The sequence below is a fragment of the Electrophorus electricus genome, chromosome 6, assembly GCF_013358815.1.
Source record: "Electrophorus electricus isolate fEleEle1 chromosome 6, fEleEle1.pri, whole genome shotgun sequence".
Lineage (NCBI taxonomy): Eukaryota > Metazoa > Chordata > Actinopteri > Gymnotiformes > Gymnotidae > Electrophorus > Electrophorus electricus.
Window position 1 is genome coordinate 15686354 of NC_049540.1, and position 22953 is coordinate 15709306.

Here is a 22953-nt window from a genome sequence, read left to right on the forward strand (position 1 = left end):
CTTTTAGGAAACAACTGTAATTAGAGGAATCTCTCACCCACAGAAAACATACTTTACCTATACATGTCAGCTATTAGAGGTTAGTTATTCCACCAGGATCATCCTGATTCCCACCATTTCCATGTATTATTAGCCATATTACCATTTAATACCTCCAGGTGTTAAAAAGGGAGGGACAACAGCCATGATCTAAAGCAGGGCCAGCCGACTCTGTTGCTGAATACCTACTGCCCTGCAGAGGTTGGCTCTGACCTGAATCAGCAACCCCCTTATACGAGTAGCAGGTGTGCTGGTGCTGAACTCTGCAGGGCCGCAAACCTCCGAGAGTGGGCTCACGCGGCTCTCATCTGACCCACAGGGTGCAGAAAGGCCAAGCCCCTGGCCTCGATGGAGCGCCATGAAACATGAGTTCCAGCTGCAGACCCAGGGCCCCACCCACTTATTAGAAGCCACAGTTAGGGGAACTGTGCTATATATATATATATATATATATATATATATATAGTGTATATGTATGTATATATGTGTGTGTGTGTTTGTGTATGTATATATATATATATATATATATATATATATATATATATATATATATATATATATATATTTTATTTTTATTATTTTTTTTTTTTATTTTTTTTTTTTTGGGGGGGGATATACATCACACATACACACACACACACCCCTGCATGTGATGCCGCATAGCATTCCACAGAAAGTGAGATTCCTGTCGTGCCCTCCATGCCACAGCCTACGGTTTCCATCCCATAACCTTGCTCAAATGTAGTCCCCCCCCCTCCAAACATGCAAGTGGCTCATGTAATTAGGCTACCTTTCAGGCAGTCCCTGCCTTGCTGGCATTATGGCGAGCTGCCCCTCTGGCATGCTTGCCAGTTGGTTATACTTCTCTGCTGCGTATAAACTTCACAGCCACACATGCCCTACATGTTTTGAATGTTTCGTTATACTGTTTTTCATTTGCTTCTGGCTACTGATTCATGACCAGAGACAGCAGATTAAATCCCTCTGTCAATCCCAAATGTATGCAGCATGAATACTTTTAGTTAAAGCAGCATTTTATTACCCAAGCCATTTCTAAACCTGGGTTGTCCTCTTTATTCATTCTAACATCGTCCTGAGTCGCTTGTTTGCTCAGAAGGTGTACAAGGTCCACTTCCCATAACTGGCAGGGTAAATAAGGGACTAGTTGGATACGGCCACATCGTTACCAGAACTGAAGACTAAATTATATAATTGTGTTTTAACAGCAACATTGCGCATGTTTCCTTTGGATGCTCTTCTAATTGCAATTATGACAGCATTTAAGTCTTGTTACAGGCCATTGGCTTCTTTGTTTTTCATTTTATTACCACAAAAAGATGTGCACACACACAGAAACACACACACGCACCTGATCGCGCGATACCACTGTCTCGCTCATCGTACAGTCCTCTCCCAGGCATGTCCATGGGGTTACTGTGGCCTGTGAACAGTAGAGGCACAGAGGAGCATATATGAGAGATGGCAGAGGCGAGGTTCAGAGAGTCACAGCACAGCACAGCACCACAGCTCCCACCACCACTGCAGCTCTGGGCACGGCCGACGAGCCAGCCGCACTGATCCAGTACGCTGCTTTGCCAGCGTGCAGCCTGCCACACCCCAGCAGGGATGGTGTGGTGGACGCAACACAACAGTGACCATGAACAACGTGTAGTGTCCGAGAGATGTCTACCCTATATGTGGTTTAGACCACATGTCTGCTGTAATGTGTTCACTCTTGAGCTATTGGGAGCGCCATCAACCATTTGGAACCTTTCAGTGTCTTGAGCTTCTTGCCACAGACACAGTTTACACCTTATACAGCCTATAGTTCAGCCTCATAAATCAGATCCTCAGTGGTAAGGCGCAGAGGGCAGAACATTTCCTGTAGAGGATGAGGTTTTCTCCGTTGGCCAATCATATTATAGCAAATAAACTAATCTATGTGCTGTCCACTATCTTTGTGCTGCTGGTGTTGACTGCGAGGTTCCAAAGGGAACCTATCTACAATGCAACATGCTCACAGGCCATGAAAAGGCCAGGTACAGGGCAAAAGTGTCAAAACCTTTTTACTGTGTGGGAACTGTAAAGCTCTATTTCAGTTCTGTCAGATCAGGGGACAAGGGACAAATATCAGATCAAGCCAATAACATGTTAAGTGCAGCAACGACATATTTAAGTGCAGCATTATGTAACTCACTAGATTCTGACATTGCCATAGCTGGGGGAGGTGGGCAAGAATGTATTCAGGGTGGCCACTTAAGCCTTTTGTCCAATCCATGATTAACAGCAGAACTGATGGGCAAGATGGCGTGACAATCAGCCAAGGCTCAAGAAGGTCAAAGGCAGGAGGGCTATTTATAAGCCATTTCTATCCCTACCTCTGGTATCAGCCACCCAGATAAGGGCCACACTGAGAGTGGGTGTGTGTGGGTGAGAGTAAGACAGGGAGAACAAGAGGAGAATGAGGGGTCCATGCTTGAGAAGACAGTAACAGAGGGACAGAAATAATAAATAAACAAACTGTTAAAGGGGGGTGGGGGGGATAAGTGTCCCAGTGGGGGTAGAGGATGAGTAAATACAGTGGGGAAGTTGTATGAGGGGACTGTGTGACTGGAACCGATGGTGGTGCTTCCGAACACTCCTGGTGTGCATGTGCAAGTCACAAGCAGTGGCCACATGCTGACCACACACATGCGCACAAACACTAACACTAACACGCACACAGACACACGCAAGGCCACAATCCGAAACACACCCAAACATACAGCGCCAACCTGAAAAGAAAGAGGCGCTCTTGATGAGGCGGAGAGGGCCCTGTTCAGAGAAGGCCCGGCGAGGGCTGCAGAGCTGAGAGAAACCTGCGTGGCACGGCGTCCACAGAGGGTGGGGGGGCAAACGAGAGACACAGAGAGAGACACAGAACCAGGTTAGTCAAGCAAAAAGAGCGGCGATACATGAGAATACATCTGAGGCAGTCAGAACAACATTAGCATGTTAGCGTTTTATTAAAAGAGCGGAGCAATCCCACACAGAAAATACAAACAGCGCGGGCACACTGGCACGCCAATCATCTTAGAGCGTCCTCCCTTCCTCCTTGAAGTGGATATGGAGACAGATATTACTATACTTTATGTTCTGTGGGCATGGCACATGAAGTCCACTCAAAACACGCATAACATGACACACAGACATATACATTTTATATTATATATATATATATGATTATTATTCTTTAATTTTATTTTATTTTTTTATTTTTTTACTAGTGTTTTCTGTGCTCTTATTTAGAGCTGCTGCCTCAAAGTTGGGAACAGTTCAGCACCACATTTGGCGCGTGTTGAGCAGACTTATTTGGTGGAAAACAGTGATAAAGAGCAATAAGTCTACATCCACAAAAAGAACACCTGAAGAGGCTAAGAAAACAAACAAGTTGCCCCTAAAATTAAATATCATAAGTACCAAATAAACAAATAAATAAATAATCAAAGCAGAAACAGTGAAATGCTTTGCCACAAGATGCAAGCTCATAATCAGCTGTGAAATGACTGCTGACTAGTAAGACAATTCTAAAAAGGAAACCTAGAGCGCATTAAACACAAATGCTTGAGTTTGTGGAGCTGAGGAAAGTCGACACAAGTAAAGTACATGTGACGTGACAGCATCCCTGATGCAATTCGACACCTCTTGATTTCACTGGTAGAAAGTACAAACAATCAAAACAACAAAACCACACAAAAATGTTCATTCGGGAATACGGATGTGGTCCATTCCAAACATGAAGCTGGCTTTATACAGTTCTCACACTAAAACATGGAGAACAAACACTGACTGTTCAAAAAGACAAAAGTCAGTCTGAAGCTCCATGAATCAACAGCGTTATGTCAGTTGAGAGAGGAAACTCATGTGTATTAGGGAAGGATGTGACCTTGTCCTTCACTGCTGGGCTTTACTGCAAAACTGTCACAAGATCTTGTTGTCATAATACATGCGGTTAAGATTACCTATGTTCCCCAGGAAGCCATTGACCACAGTGTTCTGGTCTGGCTTGAGAGTGTTTGAGTCTTGGCTGATGAACTCCAAGCTGTCTTGCAGCCTGCCAGAGAGGACACACACATATCAAACATGGTGAAAGCCACATGTGTGGTGACAGATGGAGGTGGAGAGGAGCTACGAGTGGTGCTTACGTGTTGAGGCTGCCATAGACACTGCTGCCTGTCCGAGCTGTGAACACTTTGCTCAGCATTAGCTGAGGAGGGGACCTGCAGAGATGGGGGGGGGGGGGGGGGGGGGGGTAAAAAAGGAGGAAAAAGAAGAAGAAGGGGCAAAGATCATCACTGACTATTCGTGACTCCCAGCCAGTGTGCGTCTGTCTTGTCAGTGGAATGACAACAGGTCAGTGTGACCCTGAACCTGCCCTACCGCCTCACCGGATCTGGTGGATTTTTAGAGTGGAGCCCTTGTAGCTCATGGCGACCGAGCCAAACATCATCTCTCCCAGCATGTTGGCATCTGAAGAGCAGCGCGACGTGCCCTGAGAGACAGAGAGAGAGAAAAAAAAAAAAGATGGCGAGAAAGAAACCACGAAAAAGGGAGCAGACAAAGGCATTCAACATGCAGATTCAAGTCCCGCTATCATTCTGAGACCTCATCAGAACACAGAAGATGGCCAGCTCTCCCTAAGCAGAGTTCCGAGATGTGGATAAGTCAGACACTGCGCTCACCTGGAAGCGGCTGTGCTCCCGGGGTTCTGAGGCACAGGATGAGCTACTGTCCAAGGAGCTGGAGCTGCCGCCCGTGGGCCTCAGCTGACAGCATTTCCCCAACATCTTGGCCTGCGACTCACTGCCCACATTCTGCGTACAAACAAACACAGCAGGATTAGTGGGGCCTACAGTGTCTGCGTGTCGCTGCCGACCTGCGATCCCATGTGATATAGTGTGTCACAGGGACTTATTTGTACCGATAAAAAAATAAATAAAAAATACAAAAACAAAAAAAACAAATCCCAAGCATGCAGAACCTCTAAACAACCCTCTCCCTCCCTCAATGCAAATAAAAACTGAACAGCTCAGTTCAATCACAGAATCACAGAATTTATTCATATTTATATTTATTTACTCTGTATTACAGCCTGATGGCCAAAATAACAATGTTTAAAGTGAATTCCCCCCTCAAAAAAACTTTAAAAAACGCCTTATGAACTAGTTCATTAAAAGGGAAAAATATACATAAAAAGGTAGACTTATGTCTAAAATAAGTGTACCTATTTTTTAATATTTCAAAGAGACATTATAATGCATTCTAAAAAAAATAAGAGGGGGTGGGGGAGGACATATCAGGCTGCCCCAATTTCTAGCCAGACCTTTTAAAGATGTGTTATGTAAAAGGACCAAAATAAAACAATCGATAGAGAGCAAGGGTTAATAAGTACTATAAGCAAAACCAGGCTTGTTCTATGTGGAGTGCGTGCGCTGCGCTGCTCTGCTAATGGCTCACATCAAACAAGCCTCTCCTCGTGCCCTGACCAAGCACAAAAAAAGCACCCGAGCATGTGAGCCGAGGTCATATGACTTCCTCAACAACTCGTGAGCTGGAGCCATTGCTTGCTTGCTTGCTTGCTTGCCCAGCGCTCACTCTCTCGCGCACGCTCTCTCTCTCTCTCATGAAATAAAAACCTCTGCCAGAAAGCATCACGTGACTGTAGCTGCAGCAAGACTCCAGCTCACAAACCCCTCCCAGCCTCACCCAAACACGTGCACCAGACACACTGAGTAAGACATTAGGCAGCTTTACCTGATCACAACTTCTTCAGTGTGGAACTAGGAAATGTCCTTTGCAGTCTTTAGGCCAACATACAAATATTGGGTTTGTTATTATGAAATCTACTTGAGAGTTACCATAAGTGCAAAGTTTACCAAACATTTATTTCCACAATGTGAATCATGCTTAACATTGTAATACAGGCCAGCACTGTTGCACAGCTCTTTAAACTGAATCATCAGAACTGCATTTATGGGGTTCGGCTCCTGTCATTGCACACTTGTGGCCTTCAGTGGTGAGAGAGTTCCCTCAGCGTTCCCGTGACAGCTAATGACAAACGACCTGAAGACATGAGGGAGGGAGCGTACAACGCCCATCATGTGAGCGCTCAAGAATGCTTACACAGTCAGTGTCAGCTGATGCTATTATTATTGGAGATAAGGTCTCCGGTTCAGACTGGTTCAGGACCTCAGTGTGATGCTGCCATGCAGGGTGGCTCAGCTTTTTGATGTTGCTACTGAAGGACAGAGAAACAGAGAGAGAGAGAGAGAGAGAGAGAGAGAGAGAGAGAAAGAAAGGACTCACCATGCCTGAGGTTTCTTCTGCACTCCTCTTCTTGACACTGGAGTCAAAAAGGACATTTCGTCCACGTCTCTCGCAGTCCTGGTAGACGATGAGGCGGATCTGGCTGGGCTCCAGCTCAGGGGAGGGCCAGCTGTGGGGGCAGATGCCAGCGTGAAGGGCTTCATGTTTACACAATGGGGGCTCCCATCACCGTACCTTCAATACACCCCCCCACCACCACCACCTTAAGCCCGGAGGACGAAAATAAAACGCACACTGACAGCTGTCTAATAAGCTTCCCTGAGCTGTCAGCTGGCTTTGCTTGGGAACGCTCATACCAGCGCATGGCCCAGGGTGCAGAGAGAGGTGCTGGGCTTTAGCACATCTGATGGCAGCCCTCCGGGACGAGGGGCATGAAAGGAAGCCAGGAACAGTTGTTCACATTGTGACCCTGTCTGTCTGGTAGCGGGTCTGGGTTGGGGGGAGGGGATGAGGGCGTGTGGCTGGACCAGGGGAGTCACAGGCTGCTGTTATTTCTGGGCCCCTGCGTCAGAACAGGCAAGAAGGTGGCCAGAGTGCACTCGCTTTTGGGCGTCATGGTGGACATGGCTGTTTACTGCCACAGGCACCACCGCATTCCACAGGACTTTGCTCAGACATCTCCGCTGTCCCCTGCGGACACTGGCCGGGAGGGACAACCGCGTCATGTTCTCCTTTGATGCTCAATGTCAAAGCGCTCATCTCGGCGAAGGTCTGACTTGGCCACTAGACTTCCGTTCCTCAAATATGATGCTTAAAGAGAGATGTTTCTTTGTAAATGCCAGTACAGCACAGCAAAGAAAATACATGATTTTTCTCCAAACACTGCGAGAGAGAGATGGGTCCACCCATAGCTACATTTATACAGTTTCGTCCACAGCAGCAAGAGCCTTTGGGGAATTCAGAATTCCTAAACCAAGTCAAAAATAACCTTTCACCATCAAGCAGCAGGCAGTTCAACACAACAGACCAGCGAGTTCATGAAATACATACAGACCAGCGCGTTCACTACATAGGCTACAGTAGCTCAGAAACCAGCTGAAGTTAGAAAAACTTAAATGAGTTAATTAAAAAATTTCCATATGAAATAATTCCAAGAGATATTTCTTAACTAAAAGCACTGGGTAGTTTTATGTTCTGAAACTTCACATTTGTCATGTGTCAAATTCATTCAGATTTCTATTTGAGGACACACCACTGCCAACAACTCTAAAGGCCAGAGCACATACCAAGCTTCATAGCTGCTACAGGTTAGGATCACTGTTAGTGTTTGATGTGTAGTGGCAAAAGTAAACATGCAGTTCCAGAAATGAATTTTGCAAGACCACCACCACCAAAAGGAAAAGAGCAAAGAACAATGCACGAAGCAGTTCAGTCTCACACTCATTCTGATAACTGGGAGGATTCAATATGCCATATAAGTGAACTAAACATTTAACTATTAAAAAAATGTTGTATTTGAGCTAGATCACAATCTGGACAACTATTTGTTGTTTAAAATGTATAACATATCGACAAGCATCAGTTCTCTACACCATTAACAGTATAACAGAGAACTAATCCTTAAACCATGACCCTTAAACTCCAACATTATGTAAGACAGCCATTATTATAGCCGATCCACAGAGCAAAATAAAAAAAATTTAACAAAAATTTTAAAAAAGTTGATCCAACACTGCAGTCTTCAAACAATTCACCACCACCACACACACACACACCCTCCCGTTCCATGTGATCCAAATCTCTCCTCTCAGTCAATCACCAACATCTTCAGACCAGCGACCATTACTACACCACCACCTCAAGTGAATAATTCAAAGCTCAAACGTGCGGAGGGCAGGATCACGAGCGAGACGGCAGGATTCAAGTGTGGCTGGGTACCTGGGCATCATCGTGGCTCTGCCAGTGTCTCTCCTCATGCGTCCCCCGGCCCTGAGCCTGTGCCCTCTCCCTCTCCCTCTCCCTCTCTCTCTCGCCGTGACGAGCGTCACTAAGAATAGCACTGAACTAAATTCACAAAATAACATGAGACTGTCAGGTGATGTGCGGGCTAGGCTGGAAATGGCCCTGGGACAAAGGCACGTTGGCGAGGGCCCGCACGTGGATGCAACCCTGCTGGCCGCCAAACTGAAGAAAGCGAGAGCTGGGGCTGTCTACTTTAGAAGGGGCTAATCCCCCCTGCCTCAAGCTCTGACCTCAAAGAGCAAAATAACCCCTACCCTCCCCTCCCCTGATGTAGAAACCCTGGGTATCATTATTTCATTGGGGGGGGGGGGGTCGTCTAAGGAAGCTGCGGGGGTTGGCAGAGACTTAACAGGGGGAAGGCATGTTACATAAAGAAGCTGTCCCAGCGGTGATGTGACTGCTGCCTGCTAGCCAGGGTCACTTTTGAATGCCTACGCCTGGTGTTTTTCCAGTCTGGCATACCTGCAGGCTTGGCTGATATGCTTCTCGATGAAAATAAGACCACGCTGGTCTGCTGAAAGCAAACAGCCTCATCGCACTTTCACAGTGGCTGAAAGCAGGTGCCTGTTTGCACTTACCTTACCTGGTTCACTGAGCACATATGCACGCATGCACACACACGCACGCGCACACACGTTCCCTACTCTGTCCCAAGAGAACTAGTTTATGCCTAGACTGTGCTTCCTGCAAAACCAAAGCAAGATACAGGCCTGAACTAACACTCACTTACAAACGTGACTTGGCTGTCTCAGGCTTGTGTTTCTATTCTGGAGGTGGGGTGGCTTTCAGGGGCTACAGGTCTCTTCTATCATTATAACTTTAGACTGAAACAGCATTTCAGACTGCTATTCAAATCCAATTCAACTACACTTGATCATGGTTGTTAAAATGTGCACAACTACCATAATTTTATACAAAGGTAATGCTAACCAGAAAAGGTGCTGGGTTTGATGTTAGCTGTTTATACCGCCATCAAAGAAATAGGGGTCATCTTTTTCCCAAGTCTATGCTGACTACATATGAAGAGCTAAAGGGTGCATGCTCAGTAGAAAACCATGATAGAGATAAGATACAGATCATGCCAAAAGTCCATGTGTAGTCCAGGACACACTTAATGCAAAATAAAATACTCCAAGAAGCAACCCCCCCCCCCCCCAAATACACCTTAAACAAACCCTGCTTCAAGTGATGACTGATGCATTCCACACTCACATGATACACCAGCGGCCAGAGGCACACGTCACACAGACATTCCAGGATTGGCCTAGCTTATTAAACCAAACCAACCAGTTCTTAAATCACAAGAATCCTCCCATGTCATCTAATGGTTGCATGATACATTTCTGCAAGTTGTGTGCTTGTGCCATCCATTGTGATTTGGATGTTATTGTGGCCCAAATAAGAGTCCAGGTTTGCTGCTACCAGTCTTGAATGAACACCAGCTTTGGTTAATTTGTTCATTTGCTGTTCATTCAGTGTACATTTCATCCTATACAAATCATATAATCATAGTTTTAAAAAATGAAACAAACAAAAAAGTTTAAATCTGTTGTTTATGATGAAGGAAACCTAAAATTAAACCTAAGCAATGAAAGACAGCAAAAGATGAAAATATATAATCTACAGCTGCTACTGTAAACATGAGATAAGGCCAAGTCTCACATGTGACCTAAACTGAAATACTGTGGGACAGCATGAAAAGAACCCACATTTGTTAACATGACCACAGCAGTAAATGTGCAGTCTTATAAATTAAAAACACACAATCAGCACAAGCCGTGGTCTAATCCTGGAAATCACATCTTAATTTCTTAAATCTTCACGCAGCTTCTCTAATAGTAAAACAGACATCTGGTGCAACACAACAGACATGAAGGCTAAAATTGAGTGAATAACCCTGGACTCTATACCACTTCTTTACCCTACACTTCTTAGAAGTCTTAGGACAGCTTTAAATAGCGCTGCATGAAACATGACTGGAAGCAGTATTAGCAGACCACGGCTTCACTGGGAAGTAGAGCTGCGGACCTGAAACTTCCATAACACTCACAACACAATTAACAAGGCACAGGTCCCGAGCAGGTAACCCCACACAGTGGCTGCAGATTCTGACTTTGCCACTTCACTTTCCAGGTGGCAGGCTTCAAATGTGCAATGACAGCCTGATTAATGAGGCTTCTTGCTCCATGGGAACTGGTATTATGAAGCCAGCTTGAATTATGGAGCCATGCTACTCACAGGGGAGTAAACTCACAGTTTGCTCACTGGGCATTAAGACTCTTGCTTAAGCATGTTGTAAGAGTTTGCCCTGGTAGACCTTTCAAAATTAGATAGAAATGATGAAGTTGTAAAGGTACATAGCATGACACCCTGTCACTGAAGACATGCACTTTGTATTAACCTGCATTTCCCAGCAATAAACAATGACCTTAAACTGGATCATCTTAAAAGCACAACTGCATAAATAAGAAGTGGATTAAAATGCAATTGCTTTGCAACCAGAAGGCACAAAACCAACATCGTGTATGCCAAGAGGAGATGCAGACCCCAAGGTTTGAACAGAGCCCAAAGTAAGGTCAGCCAAGCATGCAAGAGCCTTTGGTGCAGTACAGAGCAATGTGCAGTATCCCACCATACAGGTTACTAGAGAGATATGCGAGTATAGAATGTCGAACTTAGAATGAAAAAATACCCCCCCCAGCATCAGAAAATGGAGAAGGAAAAAAAAATATATATATATAGCAACATCCAAACCTTTGAAACCAGTAGATATCATTCAGGAAGAGAAACTTGAAGGATTTCACTGCCATGAGTGCAGAATGTTCCAGCAGGAAATGCAACAATTCCATCCATTTATATAATTATAATATTTACCTACAACTTTTCCATCCATCCATTAAGAGCACCAGTGCACAAATGTTAGGCTAGTTTTAAAGCATGGGTTCTTTTGAAATGTGTAGAGCCTAAGTAGACCTAATCTGTCAGCACAATCTTTCCACTTTTAAAACTATTACTCCATCACAGTTATGACATGTAGATCACAGGATTGACACAAGGTCCAAGCTGTTTGAGCTCTCTTCCTTATCTCATTTTCAGATACATTTTCATACTGTTGTTTTAAACACATCTGACAATAAAAATTATTCATAATTAATATTGAATTAAATTCACAAACAGCAATCATAACTTATACATTTTATATGTTTCAGATGTAAATATTCCTGAGAACACCAACAGAAGTATAGTAAATAAATCAGCTAATGGTAGGGCATTTAGGGAATATCAAGAGCAAATAATAATATTAATAATAATAATAATAATTATTATTATTATTATTATTATTATTTTAAAAAAGAGTAGGCATTAAGTAAAGAACTAATAAGAAAAGAATTTGACAATTGAAAGGAAATATTATATAGGCAAAAATATACCCTGGTATTTTAGGCTAAAAAGGTGTTTCTTCATAAACCTTATTTGAATATCTTACGATGGAGTGTACTGTTACGAAAGATATGAGTCTTTGGGACATTGGTATTTTCCTTATCTAAACAAAAGTGCAAAACAGAATCAGAATCAGAATAACCATGTTAAAAATTCTACAGTCCCTTTCCCTAATTTAATTTGAAACAGTAGTGCAACAGCTAAACTCTACGCCAAGCAAATAATCGCGTGCCGGGTTCAAGATCGGTGCAAATCATCATGTCACATCCTCACAGACAGAAGCAACGCACGCTGCAGTGCGTCCCTGTCCATTATGGTTTAATTAACGTGAACATTGATTTAACAAGTCAAATGACATTTTGCTTCTTTGTATTTGTTTAGACCCTGCGCTTTGCTTTTATGCATTTTAAACAGCTCAGCATTCATCATAAAGCTCGCTGTTGGTTCTCCTGCAGCATTTTCCCTTCTCTAGCTGCAAACTCGCACCGACCCCGTTTCATTACATATCATAGTTACCTAGCTAACGATCTAATCTCACTACACCAACCTAAAGTCTAACCTCGTCTTAGCGGTCCGTCAACAAAAGGTTACAAACGAAAGACAATTTGCTAACTTGCTAGCTTGTCATATTGGCTACTCCTGTGACGCAAACGATTCTTGTGTACTAAAAAGGTATATCTAGCACACACTGAACATAACTAATGTATTTCGCTACACATGATATTTAATACATGCAGACCGCGGTCCCTCGCTCCTGCAGCAATGTGGGGTATCTGATTAGCGAGTTAGCTAGGTGGCTAGCTATAGCGAAATGGTTCGATGTAGCCAGCTAGCAGTGACACGTACCTGAACGTGGGGTCGTCCTTGTTACATTTTGGTAGCGATGAAAAAGCACTTCTTTTATTAAAAAGTTTGTGAAATAGCGTGGGAGGCATTTTGGGCCCACCGTTTCTATATAAAATCCCTTTTCTGCTCAACCCCCCAGATACACGTTACTCTTTGAAACTGACTCCATTTGTGGCCTAGTCATATGACAGGCATTAGTCACACGAGCTGCTTAGAAACGCCACTATGCACTGCTCCCAATGCCGATTGGTTGTTATTTTCGTCAAAGTACCACGTGGTGAACATAACTGCTGTGTTGATGTTTTGGGGTTAAACGTCTTTTAAATAAATTATACTTGTAAATCGGTAGCTGCGGAAGATTCTTTCCCCAACTGCCAGATATGTAAACTGAACACATTTTCAGAATTATGCAGAAGTACAAGTTCCAAGACATGCACGGAAGACTTGGCTTACTTTATACCATTTAATTATAAATTTCACTAGTTTAAATAACATCGAAAATCTCTAAATATGCAAATAATTCACACAAACCCGCACACTTTAGCCAAAACAAGGCATATCCAAGAATCGATATAAAAAGCACCATTTTTAAAGCTAGATACAAAACAAAATAATGTTCACCATGCACAAAACAAACTACTAAAAAGTACATAGTATTACAAATGTTTTTTTTAATCTTGCTTTTGTAGGCAAATACCTTTTTTATCTTTACAGCAATGTAAAATGTAATAAATTTTAACAGAACATTTCATGGCAATACAGCATATGACTGATTTAACATAGAACAAGAACTGGATTCTACGCTGAAAATGAAAAATACCACAACTCTTAAATCAAACATTTCTCCACTTCAGTCCACTTCTCTGGACTGCCCTTCACATGCTGCTTCCATGAATGCACAGCAGACTTTCTTTTTTCATCCATATGTGCCTGCATATGATGGCCAGAGCTACCCCGAAAGAGATTTGCAAAGTTAATCTTTTTGGAAGGGAAACCTGGCATCTTTATTCTGCTGGTAGATTTCGGCATGGATGTCATTCATCCAGAAACTACTTTTGATTTCCAATTTCATTCTGCATAACTGCCAGTAACAAACAGGGATTTGAGGGCATGAATGATTTGTAATGGTTGCATGTTTACTATAGACAAGGTCGTCCTCTGGTGGCATATGTGAACATTGACTTCTTTGCAGGGCATGAGGTGACGATTCACAGCAAGAAAAATGTAGGAGTGATCGTTCCACCTCCACGTCTGACTCACATGTCCTCGGTCACTGGCAAGTCTGTGAAGGTAATCTAGAGGGAGTGTTAAGAAAAATTGCAAGATAAAAGGTTACTGCAGCACATATTACATTTTCTTTCTACATACTTTGTGTACTACACAGCAGTGGTTTCTCTACGTTCAGTGCAGATAGGCCACAACACTGAAGTTCAAAATATTTTTTGTTTTTCATACCCAGTTGTACTCATCAAAGCCTTTAATAGCAGATGTCCAATTAGATGTGCTGTTTCCAGCACACTACACTGCAATACTGTGGCCTTTTAGACTGGAATCAAGACAGCTGTGCCTTACCACAAACACCTTGTTCCTCCAAAAGAGAGAGACCTGTTTACCAGTTTTGCAGGGAACTGAAAGGTGAATGTCCGTTTCAACCTTTGGAAAAATGCTTCCTTGTCACTTTCGTCAGCGAAGTCAAAAAATTTTGCTGGTTCCAAGGGAGGCTCCTGGGGGATAATCAGCTCCTTCCTCACCCCACTCATGACATTTTCCCTCATTTTACACATGTGACTCTTCTGGACATCACAGGTCAGCCTCTATGGTCCAGATCACAAGAAAAGAAACGCTTCTTACTTTTGCTACTCAAGTCTTGATAATGGAAGTTATTAGTGTACTAACAAGTAGCTGTGGCATTTTCGAACCTTGCACCACCATGAAACCAATTCCCACAGGCCTCGACTATTTAATTCTTGTTGTATTCAACATTTCCACAATATTTCCAAGAGTATTCTGTTGGAAGGAAGCCACAGAGGCTCCAGCAATGAAGAGACCTGAAGCACTTCATGTTGTTTCTGACCCAGACACACCAAATTTGACCCATGAGATAATTATAAAGCCATACATAAGCCAGGTCAGGTGCATCAGAGTTGGAAAAAAAACAAAAATATGCACTCAGTGTACAGAATTCCTGGGAGCAGCCAGAACTCAGATTGAGATGGGCTTTTCTACACATTTATATAACAACCACATGATCAATCTTCATGCATTGGGGGAAAAAAAACATTTAATTACCTTTTTTTTCACAACAGGGGAAAGCACCACTGCTACAATATTTACAGGAGTACTTTCTTCAAATCCAATTGGCTTGATCTCTCTTTCTGCAAGTACAAATTCAGCATTACTATAGACTTCCTGCTGCATATGCCATTTTGCAGTAACATGCATATACTGAGAAAATTGGGAAGGAGAAAACCTGGGGTACTTTTTGACAATCCAAAATTTTTAGATGACCCAGCCAAAGGTGAAAACCTGCGAACAGAAAAAGAAAGAAAAACATTGTCATTCAAAACAGCCATGAACAAGCAAATTCAATGTCCACAGTGTTCAACATTTCTACATTTACGTTACATTTCCATTTAAGGCGTTTGTCAGACGCTCTTATCCACAGCAAGTTACAATTACCAGTTGTTACACAGGTAGGTGATGGTAGTGTTAGGATCCATGCCCAAGGCCACTTTTTGGTATAAGACAGAGCATTGACCAGAGGGGACTAAACACAGGTCCTCCATAATGGAAGCAGTTACCCACTACACTGCTCTACAAGCCAAATTGTACTCAGGTGTTCCCAAGAATGCAAACAATTTTGCTCTCACTGGAAGGGAAGAATGAAAACCTCCTCTACTGCCAAGCAATCCATCAGCCAAACAGTCAAATTCATGGTTGTATGGCCCAATGCTAAGCAGTACTCTGACATACCAGGGAATGCTGCATGACCAGTGGTTTGCAAACATGCAGTGATAAGCAAGTGCAATGTATTTTGATGGACACCATCATTGCTCACTTATGGTGCTATCATGATATGAGGACAGGACCTAGTACACTTAGAACTGGTTAGAATTAAACCAGGGGAAAACAGAGCTATGAGCTCAAATGAAAATAAAAAGCCACTTACACATTGCATACACAGAGACAAACCACTTTATAAGAAACAGACACTGGGTAGGACCCCATTTGTTCTCCAACAAGGCTGTTTTAGCAAGGTTAGAAACAGTCCTTTAAGATTTTGGTCCATGTTGACATCTGTCAGCTCATGCCACAAATCCCTCATCACAATGAGCTTACATGCCATGGAACTAGTTTGGGATGTCATTCATAAGATGGATAAATTGTGATCATAAAAAGAGGCACAGGGTCAGCAACAGAAGTCAGATAGGACATGGGAACAATACTCAATTAGTATCACGGAGTCAAGTGTGTGCCATAAACACAATACACCACCACCAAACACCCTGAACCCAAGGGAGGTTGGGTCCATGAATTCATGCCATATTCTGACCCTCAAATTGAATGATGCAGCAAAAATCAAGCATCATTAGATATAAATCTATAAAAGCACATATGACCTCATTACCCAAGAGGTGACACAGGCTGGGGTGGTGACAGTGAAAAGGACTCTTCTGTAGCTTGTCTGTCAGTTATAGGTGACAGCTCTGTAAGGACAACAGGGAAACTGTTAAACAGATGCAGACTGTGATAAGGCATGTAGGGTGGCCAAGCAACCCAAAACATTGCAAATTAGAAATACCATGCAGAATCATAAAACCTATCTATTGATAACATATGCAAAACATTTTACAAACACATAGGTCAATTATTCACTGCACCATATACCTGTCTGATTAACTTTATTAGTCAGTGTTCTGCTGTGTGCCAACAGTCTTGTACATTCAAACACCAAAGTTCCATATGATTCCAACCCATTTGTGTGTCCTCTGTGGTGTCTGGATTTGCAACATTCCTGATGCTACATGTGTTTTCAGAATTATCGTGTCAATGAATTTGTTTCACATTCGTAAAAATGCAGAATGATTGAATTTACTCTTTACTGAATTCATGAATTGGCACTGCATTGGTATGATGTAGGGCATGTACTGTCATATTGAGAAATATACTGTCATACGGTTTGCAATTTTGCAGCACATTTTTATTTTACAACAAATTCAGTTCTCTCAGCTACCATAGTCATTGCATCATAACACTAAATAACCCTTGCAATCAGGTAACCTCCTCCAAAGCGTTCACATCTCTAGAAAGAAGCATGTAGGCAAAACCTTCAGTTTATATAAATATAGCATTGTTCAGCATAAACGAAATACCAAGAATGGAGGAGAGGTTTGGAGATTTTTGCTTGGCTATATCCACAGCATGGCTGAGATCAAGAAGAGTAGAGTTCCTGACACTGGAGTGGAGCACTTCATCACTCATTAAACCTGTACCCTCATGTCAGGGAAAAAGAAAGGAGGACAATCATTTCCAAGTCTGCAATTATTTCTGGTCTTTATCTAAGCTGCAGTCAAACTGAACTCCAGAATCACAATCTTAAATTGTGTTTTTGATAGCTGAAAAAGTCCCGTCAGTAATAGCAGGGCAGTAACTGTACCGCAAGTATCAGCTTTGCGAACTGTCTCAACGGAGGGAAGCGTCACTTCTGCCTCTGATTCTAAGTCCATACAATCCATTAAGAAGCTGGAAACACCAGAGGGTATAATCATACCTGAATTGCAACAGGAAAAGGCAGCTTTAGACAAGTGCCATCTAACATTTGGGCCCATCAATTTAAAGTATTTAGTATGGAGAGCTTCAAACCGCACTTGTGCTGTCCTGGCAGGAGTCCTTAATACTGGCTGTCATTATGCTCTGGTGGAAACAAGTATGACTTAAGGTGGTGCCTGCAGAGATTAAAGTGTATACTTTATAGGCAGTGTACCTTACAAAGAATTCTCTGTGATTCTGATTGGCCCTCAAAGCATCTTCCAGAATGTGGCTCCTGAACTCTGAAAAAAGAAGTGTATTAAAGAGTACATTGATAAAAATACATATTTTATTTATATAGCACCGCTCTCATTCCTAAGGCAGCTGTAGAAATTAAATACAATCAACCATCCACAACATTAAAACTACTAACAGGTGAAGTGAATAACACTGATTACATCATTATAATCACATCAGTCAGTGGTTGAGATACATTACTGAACAGAACAGTTTTGATAATGTGCTGAAAAAATACAAAATAAGCAAACCTAAGGATGAGAGACTTTGAGACAGGCTAAAGTTTAACGGCTAGACAACTGGATCATATCACTTCCAAAAATGTCAGGTATTATGGGGTGTCCCTTGTATACTGTGGTCAGGATCTACCAAAAGTAGTCCATTGATGGACAACCTGTGAACCCAAACAAAAGCATGGGCATCCAAGGGTCACTGAGTGGGGAGTGAAGGCTAGCCCCTCATCTGTCCATCTCACAGATGAGTTATAAACTGCTGAAAAGGTTCATGCTGGCTATGATAGAAAGATGTCAGCACACACAAGGCATTGTAGCTTGCAGGACATGGGGCCGCATATCCACAGACTGGTCAGAGTGATGACCCCTGTCCACCACTAAAAGCAAACATGAGCATTAGAACACTGGGGTAATGGGGTAAGGGGGAGGGGGGGGGGTTGTGACATGGTCTGATGAATCACATGTGTTTGTTTTTTTTTTTTTTGGGGGGGGGGGGGCTAGCCCCTGTCCATTCTGTAGTACCAGGAGCATGTACATCACAAGCCGGCAGAGGTCGTGTGATACTCTGGGCAATATTCTGCTAGGAAACCTTGTGTCAAGTGATGTCATTTTGACATGCACAACATGCCTAAACAATGTTGCAGATCATGTACACCTCTTCATGGCACTAGAATTCCCTAGTTTTCCCTCAGCAGAATAATGCACCATGCCACAATGCAAAGATTGTTCAAGAATGATTTGAGGAACACAACAAAGAGCTCAAGGTGTTGACCTGACCTCAAAATTCCCAAGACTTCAGTGAGATGTGCTTGAAAAACTAGCCCAATACAGAGGCCACACCTCACAATTTTCAAGACTGGATGGATCTTGGATCTACTAACATCTTGGTGCCAGATAAAATCTCTGAAGGTGTCCAGTTTTGTGGCATCCCTGCCTTGACGGATCAGAGCTGTCTGGAGGCACAAGAGGCACCTAAAGAACATTAGGCAGGTGGTTTTAAGGCTGATCAGTTTATATACATAGGGGGAGGGGCGAAAGAACAGGAATCTGGGTGAGAAGAAGAGTTAAAGTAGGGTGAGGTGGGCTGTGAAAGTATGAATCTAAAAAATGAAGGGTTTACAAGAAAATTAAAAGAATATGAAGTATTATGAAATTAATGTGATTTTAATGGTTCATTAATAAATAATAGAGTAATATTCAAAACCTTGGGCTATTAGTCTAATTAAAGGGAATTAATCAAGAATAGCTTCTTACCTCTCTTGGTTAAAATCCGCTTCACTTACAGGAGGCAATGCACGGCCGAGACACTTACTCCAACTTTTTGTGTGTAAATATGATTTCAGATCTATTAAATCAGATCATCAAGAATTGGCCAGAGTCAAACTTCATATTTCGAACAGAACACAGAGCTTGGTTAGTCTCACCAAAGTCACAGAAGCTAAAGATACGTCAGCAAAGGACAGCTAGCTAGAGTTTCACACAAGATAAGATCTATGGCATATAGTTATCTATTATTTAATATTTTCAATTGGAGCAAAAAGGCATTTGTGAATCTTCAGCTAGTATAACTAAAAATCTATGCGGTGAAGAATGACACGTCTGTCTCGTCAGCATCTCACACATGCTAGCTAGCTTTTAGCTAGCATTGCCAGCCAGCTAACCAGCCAGCTAACCTAACTAGCTAGTTTAGCTATCCTATATAAAGTCTACGCACGAGAGGGCCTCATTGGAGTTACGCAGCGCCTGCCCCTCGAATTGCAAGCTGCAATGATTCTTTTTCCTTTTGAATCTGCCGCTCTGTTTTTACTTGTGCGTGTATATCGTTTCTGTCTGCCCATTTTAAATGACAATTTTTCTTTTCCTCGTAAAAACGGCCAAACTCTTTTTCGTATTTATATAACTCCAGCCAGAATACGCCGTGTGATTGGCGGAAACTTGTGATCAACACTCCTTAGTGCCTCCCATATTAGCATTCACACAAGTTGCCGAGCCACCGATCATAAATTGCCGATTGATCAACAAGTCGTTATACTTTGTAAGACACAGGAATGGAGCTAGCTACATAGCTAGCTATTGTTTACTGTCATTACCTATTGTTTATTTAGCCACGTTTATGATATAATTTTCGCACCATGGATTATTCGTGTTGTTGAGTGTAATGATGTAAAGTAATTTTGCCAGTCACAAGGCAGTGATATAATTTCAATTCAATTTCAACAGAAGACATTCCTCGCTGCTGTTTTGAAATTTAAGGGCTTCGTGATTACTCAATTTAACAGAGAACTATATCTGAAACTGTCATTTTGTTCACAGCAGTTTAATGGTTTAATTTTTTTTTTGTTTAGTTTAATAAATGATTTAGGTAGTTACTGATCAACCCTACATGGCACTTATGAAGTATTCAATTATACTTACAGTGCTCAGACCAGCATGTGGGATTGAGTTTGTGACTAATCACTGTAAAATACAAAATTGTTTTCTGTTCAAACTGTTGTGTTGTTACTTTACCCATGTGTGCTGGATTATTGTCATCCTGCCAGAGGCCTGGAATTCCCTTATAGGCCTACTGTTTGGAATCCTCTCATTAATTATAAACCATCTGGGTCCTGAGACAGCAAAGCAGCCCTCATCTATCCACATTTCCGTCCATCACATTTTGTGGTTGGGCGGAGGTTTTTACGTTTAGTGCAATACAGTAATTTACATGCAATGTTTCCAAATATAGTTGTTTTTATATTTGTTGTTTGGATTATACATCATACATGTGATCTGATCTTTGTAGAACAGCCAGTCCAAAGCAGCATAGCAACAGTGTTAAATTTTGTTGTTGCCTAACTGGACACATGAAGGCCAAAATCTTTGGAAATCCTTTTGTAACACCTTGCTGTTATATTACTATCACCTTTTATTTTGAAGTCCGCTAAAAATGTCTTTTTATTAGCTAATGGGACACCAACTATCATGCTTTTTTCATTAATGACCTTAATTTCTTTGTGTACATCTTCAATAGCACCCTAACTTTTAACTATAGATGTTGCTGACTATATCAAATGAGAAGAAATCATGAGTGATCCTGACTGTAGTGACACATTTTGCATTGTAATGTATAAACATTTAGTAGTCATTTGATAATGAAATTACTATTATGTCCTGATGCATGTAATGATAGCGACCTTTTCTGTATTTGTCCACGTGAATTGGGAATTATTGCTTTCCATTATATTATTAATGGCTGAAAATACAGTAAAGAAAGATAATAATTGTACACATCTTATATGTTGATCTGACTTTCTGCATTACTTCAGAAAACGGAATACATTTTAAAAATGAGACAGTTAAAACCTTAGCAGTTTCTTTTTATTTTGTCCCCATCCATACCCCCTTAAATACAAAGATATAGTACTGATTCATTCAACAGTTGATTATACTTTTTTTCACTACACGCAAAAATCCATTCAAACCATCACTTTAATGTTTACATCTAGTTTTCATCAGTATGTACACTATCTTTTTAAACTTTGGAATGGAAAGAAACTGAAAAGCCAAACATTTGACAGTTCCAAATCTCTAAGTCAATGGCATGCTCACTTGTTTAGAGTGAACAAATGTAATAGACCATAGCTATCTAGCTATCTAGCATTAAAGCAATTTATCTTGTGACCAGTGGTTGCTCTGTGTGTTTATGTGCCTTATATGTATGTTTGTGTGTCTTTTGATGGCCTGTAAAACCTGGGAATCTCAAGCAAGAACTGTCCCAGTGAGTGTCGGGCACACAACATGCATTGTCTTTTGTTTTGGGGTTTTTTTTTGTTTTGTTTTTTGTTTTTTACCCTAACAAAAGTTTCACCTGCAACAGTATACAAAAACACAAAGATGAAAGGTAAATTTGCAATGCATGTTCAGTCTGTAACAAAAAAAAAATGAAGGAAACAAGCATGCTAGTTGGGGCAGCTACTGCTTTTGTTGGGGGGACAGTTTTGGTTGTAGCTATGCCACTTTTCTCAAAGGCACAACGACTTTTGATGACCGTCCAAGCAACTGAGTGTGTGTTCCATCTCAAAATGTATGGCTCATTCTGCATGCTTTGTGTCAGCTAGGGGTTTGGATGAGGGACTTTTAAGGACAAACGGATAATTATCGCCAATGTCACTACAAAAAAGTCCTCTGCCTTTGTTTGGTGATGAGAAAACGTTTACATTGAGATGTTGTTGTACAGCTGTTCGATCTCCAGCTTGAAATATTCCTTCAGCTCTGACCGCTTGGCTTTTAACGTGGGGGTCAACAATCCATTTTCTATGGAAAACATCTCACTATGAATGTAAATATCCTTTACCTGTAGATAAAATTACACATTTTTATGAGATTCTTTTGTACTTTTTTTTTTAGCTATGAGAACACAACAATCTCATGCACACAATGGCAAGGCTTTTCAGTTACACATTCACCTGCTCAAATGAATGGAGGCCACTGGCTTTGCCCAAGCGAACCATGTCATCCAAGATGGCTTTCTTTAACTCCTTTACAAACAAGTGTAGAAAGGATGTTACTAGAAACATCTGTTATAGCATGAAATGAAACACAGAAGAACGCACATGACGTGTCACACATGTTTTGCATAGCACTTACCACATTTTTACACAGGTCATCATAGCATCCACCAATGCCCTTTTTCTGTGCCCATGAGGGCATCACTTCAGGATCTGGAACCACTATCCCAATTAAACAAGACTGTTGGGAAAGAAATTGAAGCAACACCAAAATTACCTTTATGATGGCAAATACAGCCTGCTCAGATTCTGATATTACGATAATGGCTACTACTTCTGACAGAGAGCGCCAACCTGCAGGCTATCTCCATGAACGTAGAGCTGGGCCACAGGCTCGCTGCGGATGTAGATGTTCTCAATCTTCTCAGGAGAAATGTACTCACCCTGGGCCAGCTTAAAGATGTGCTTCTTCCTATCTATGATTTTTAGTGTGCCATTCTGTCATAGGACGACGAGAACAGTTAATTTGGAAT

At 41.9% G+C, this 22953-nt stretch overlaps 2 protein-coding genes across 9 annotated transcripts in view; both read right to left on the bottom strand.

Annotated features, from left to right (window-relative positions):
* fnip1 (folliculin interacting protein 1) overlaps positions 1–12847 on the bottom strand; it is a 24210-nt gene extending 11363 nt beyond the window's left edge. Inside the window, exons 1-9 of one of the 6 annotated variants that reach the window (XM_027010995.2) lie at positions 8284–8495; positions 6385–6514; positions 5833–6141; positions 4761–4892; positions 4467–4570; positions 4224–4298; positions 4041–4132; positions 2814–2897; positions 1409–1480 (exon numbers count right to left, since the gene is read on the bottom strand). In XM_027010995.2, the coding sequence (XP_026866796.2) occupies positions 1409–1480; positions 2814–2897; positions 4041–4132; positions 4224–4298; positions 4467–4570; positions 4761–4865 (532 nt within the window). In that variant the 5' untranslated portion in view covers positions 4866–4892; positions 5833–6141; positions 6385–6514; positions 8284–8495. Of the gene's footprint in view, positions 1–1408; positions 1481–2813; positions 2898–4040; positions 4133–4223; positions 4299–4466; positions 4571–4760; positions 4893–5832; positions 6142–6384; positions 6515–8283; positions 8497–12654 lie in introns of those variants that run through there. The other 5 variants (XM_027010992.2, XM_027010993.2, XM_027010994.2 and 2 more) reach the window with 5 other exon arrangements.
* Positions 12848–21271: 8424 nt separating this feature from the next.
* acsl6 (acyl-CoA synthetase long chain family member 6) overlaps positions 21272–22953 on the bottom strand; it is a 45450-nt gene continuing 43768 nt past the window's right edge. For all 3 annotated transcript variants that reach the window (XM_027010986.2, XM_027010985.2, XM_027010987.2), the window contains 4 exons: positions 22775–22918; positions 22560–22661; positions 22379–22450; positions 21272–22266 (listed from right to left, as the gene is read on the bottom strand). In XM_027010986.2, the coding sequence (XP_026866787.1) occupies positions 22126–22266; positions 22379–22450; positions 22560–22661; positions 22775–22918 (459 nt within the window). In that variant the 3' untranslated portion in view covers positions 21272–22125. The remainder of the gene's footprint in view (positions 22267–22378; positions 22451–22559; positions 22662–22774; positions 22919–22953) is intronic.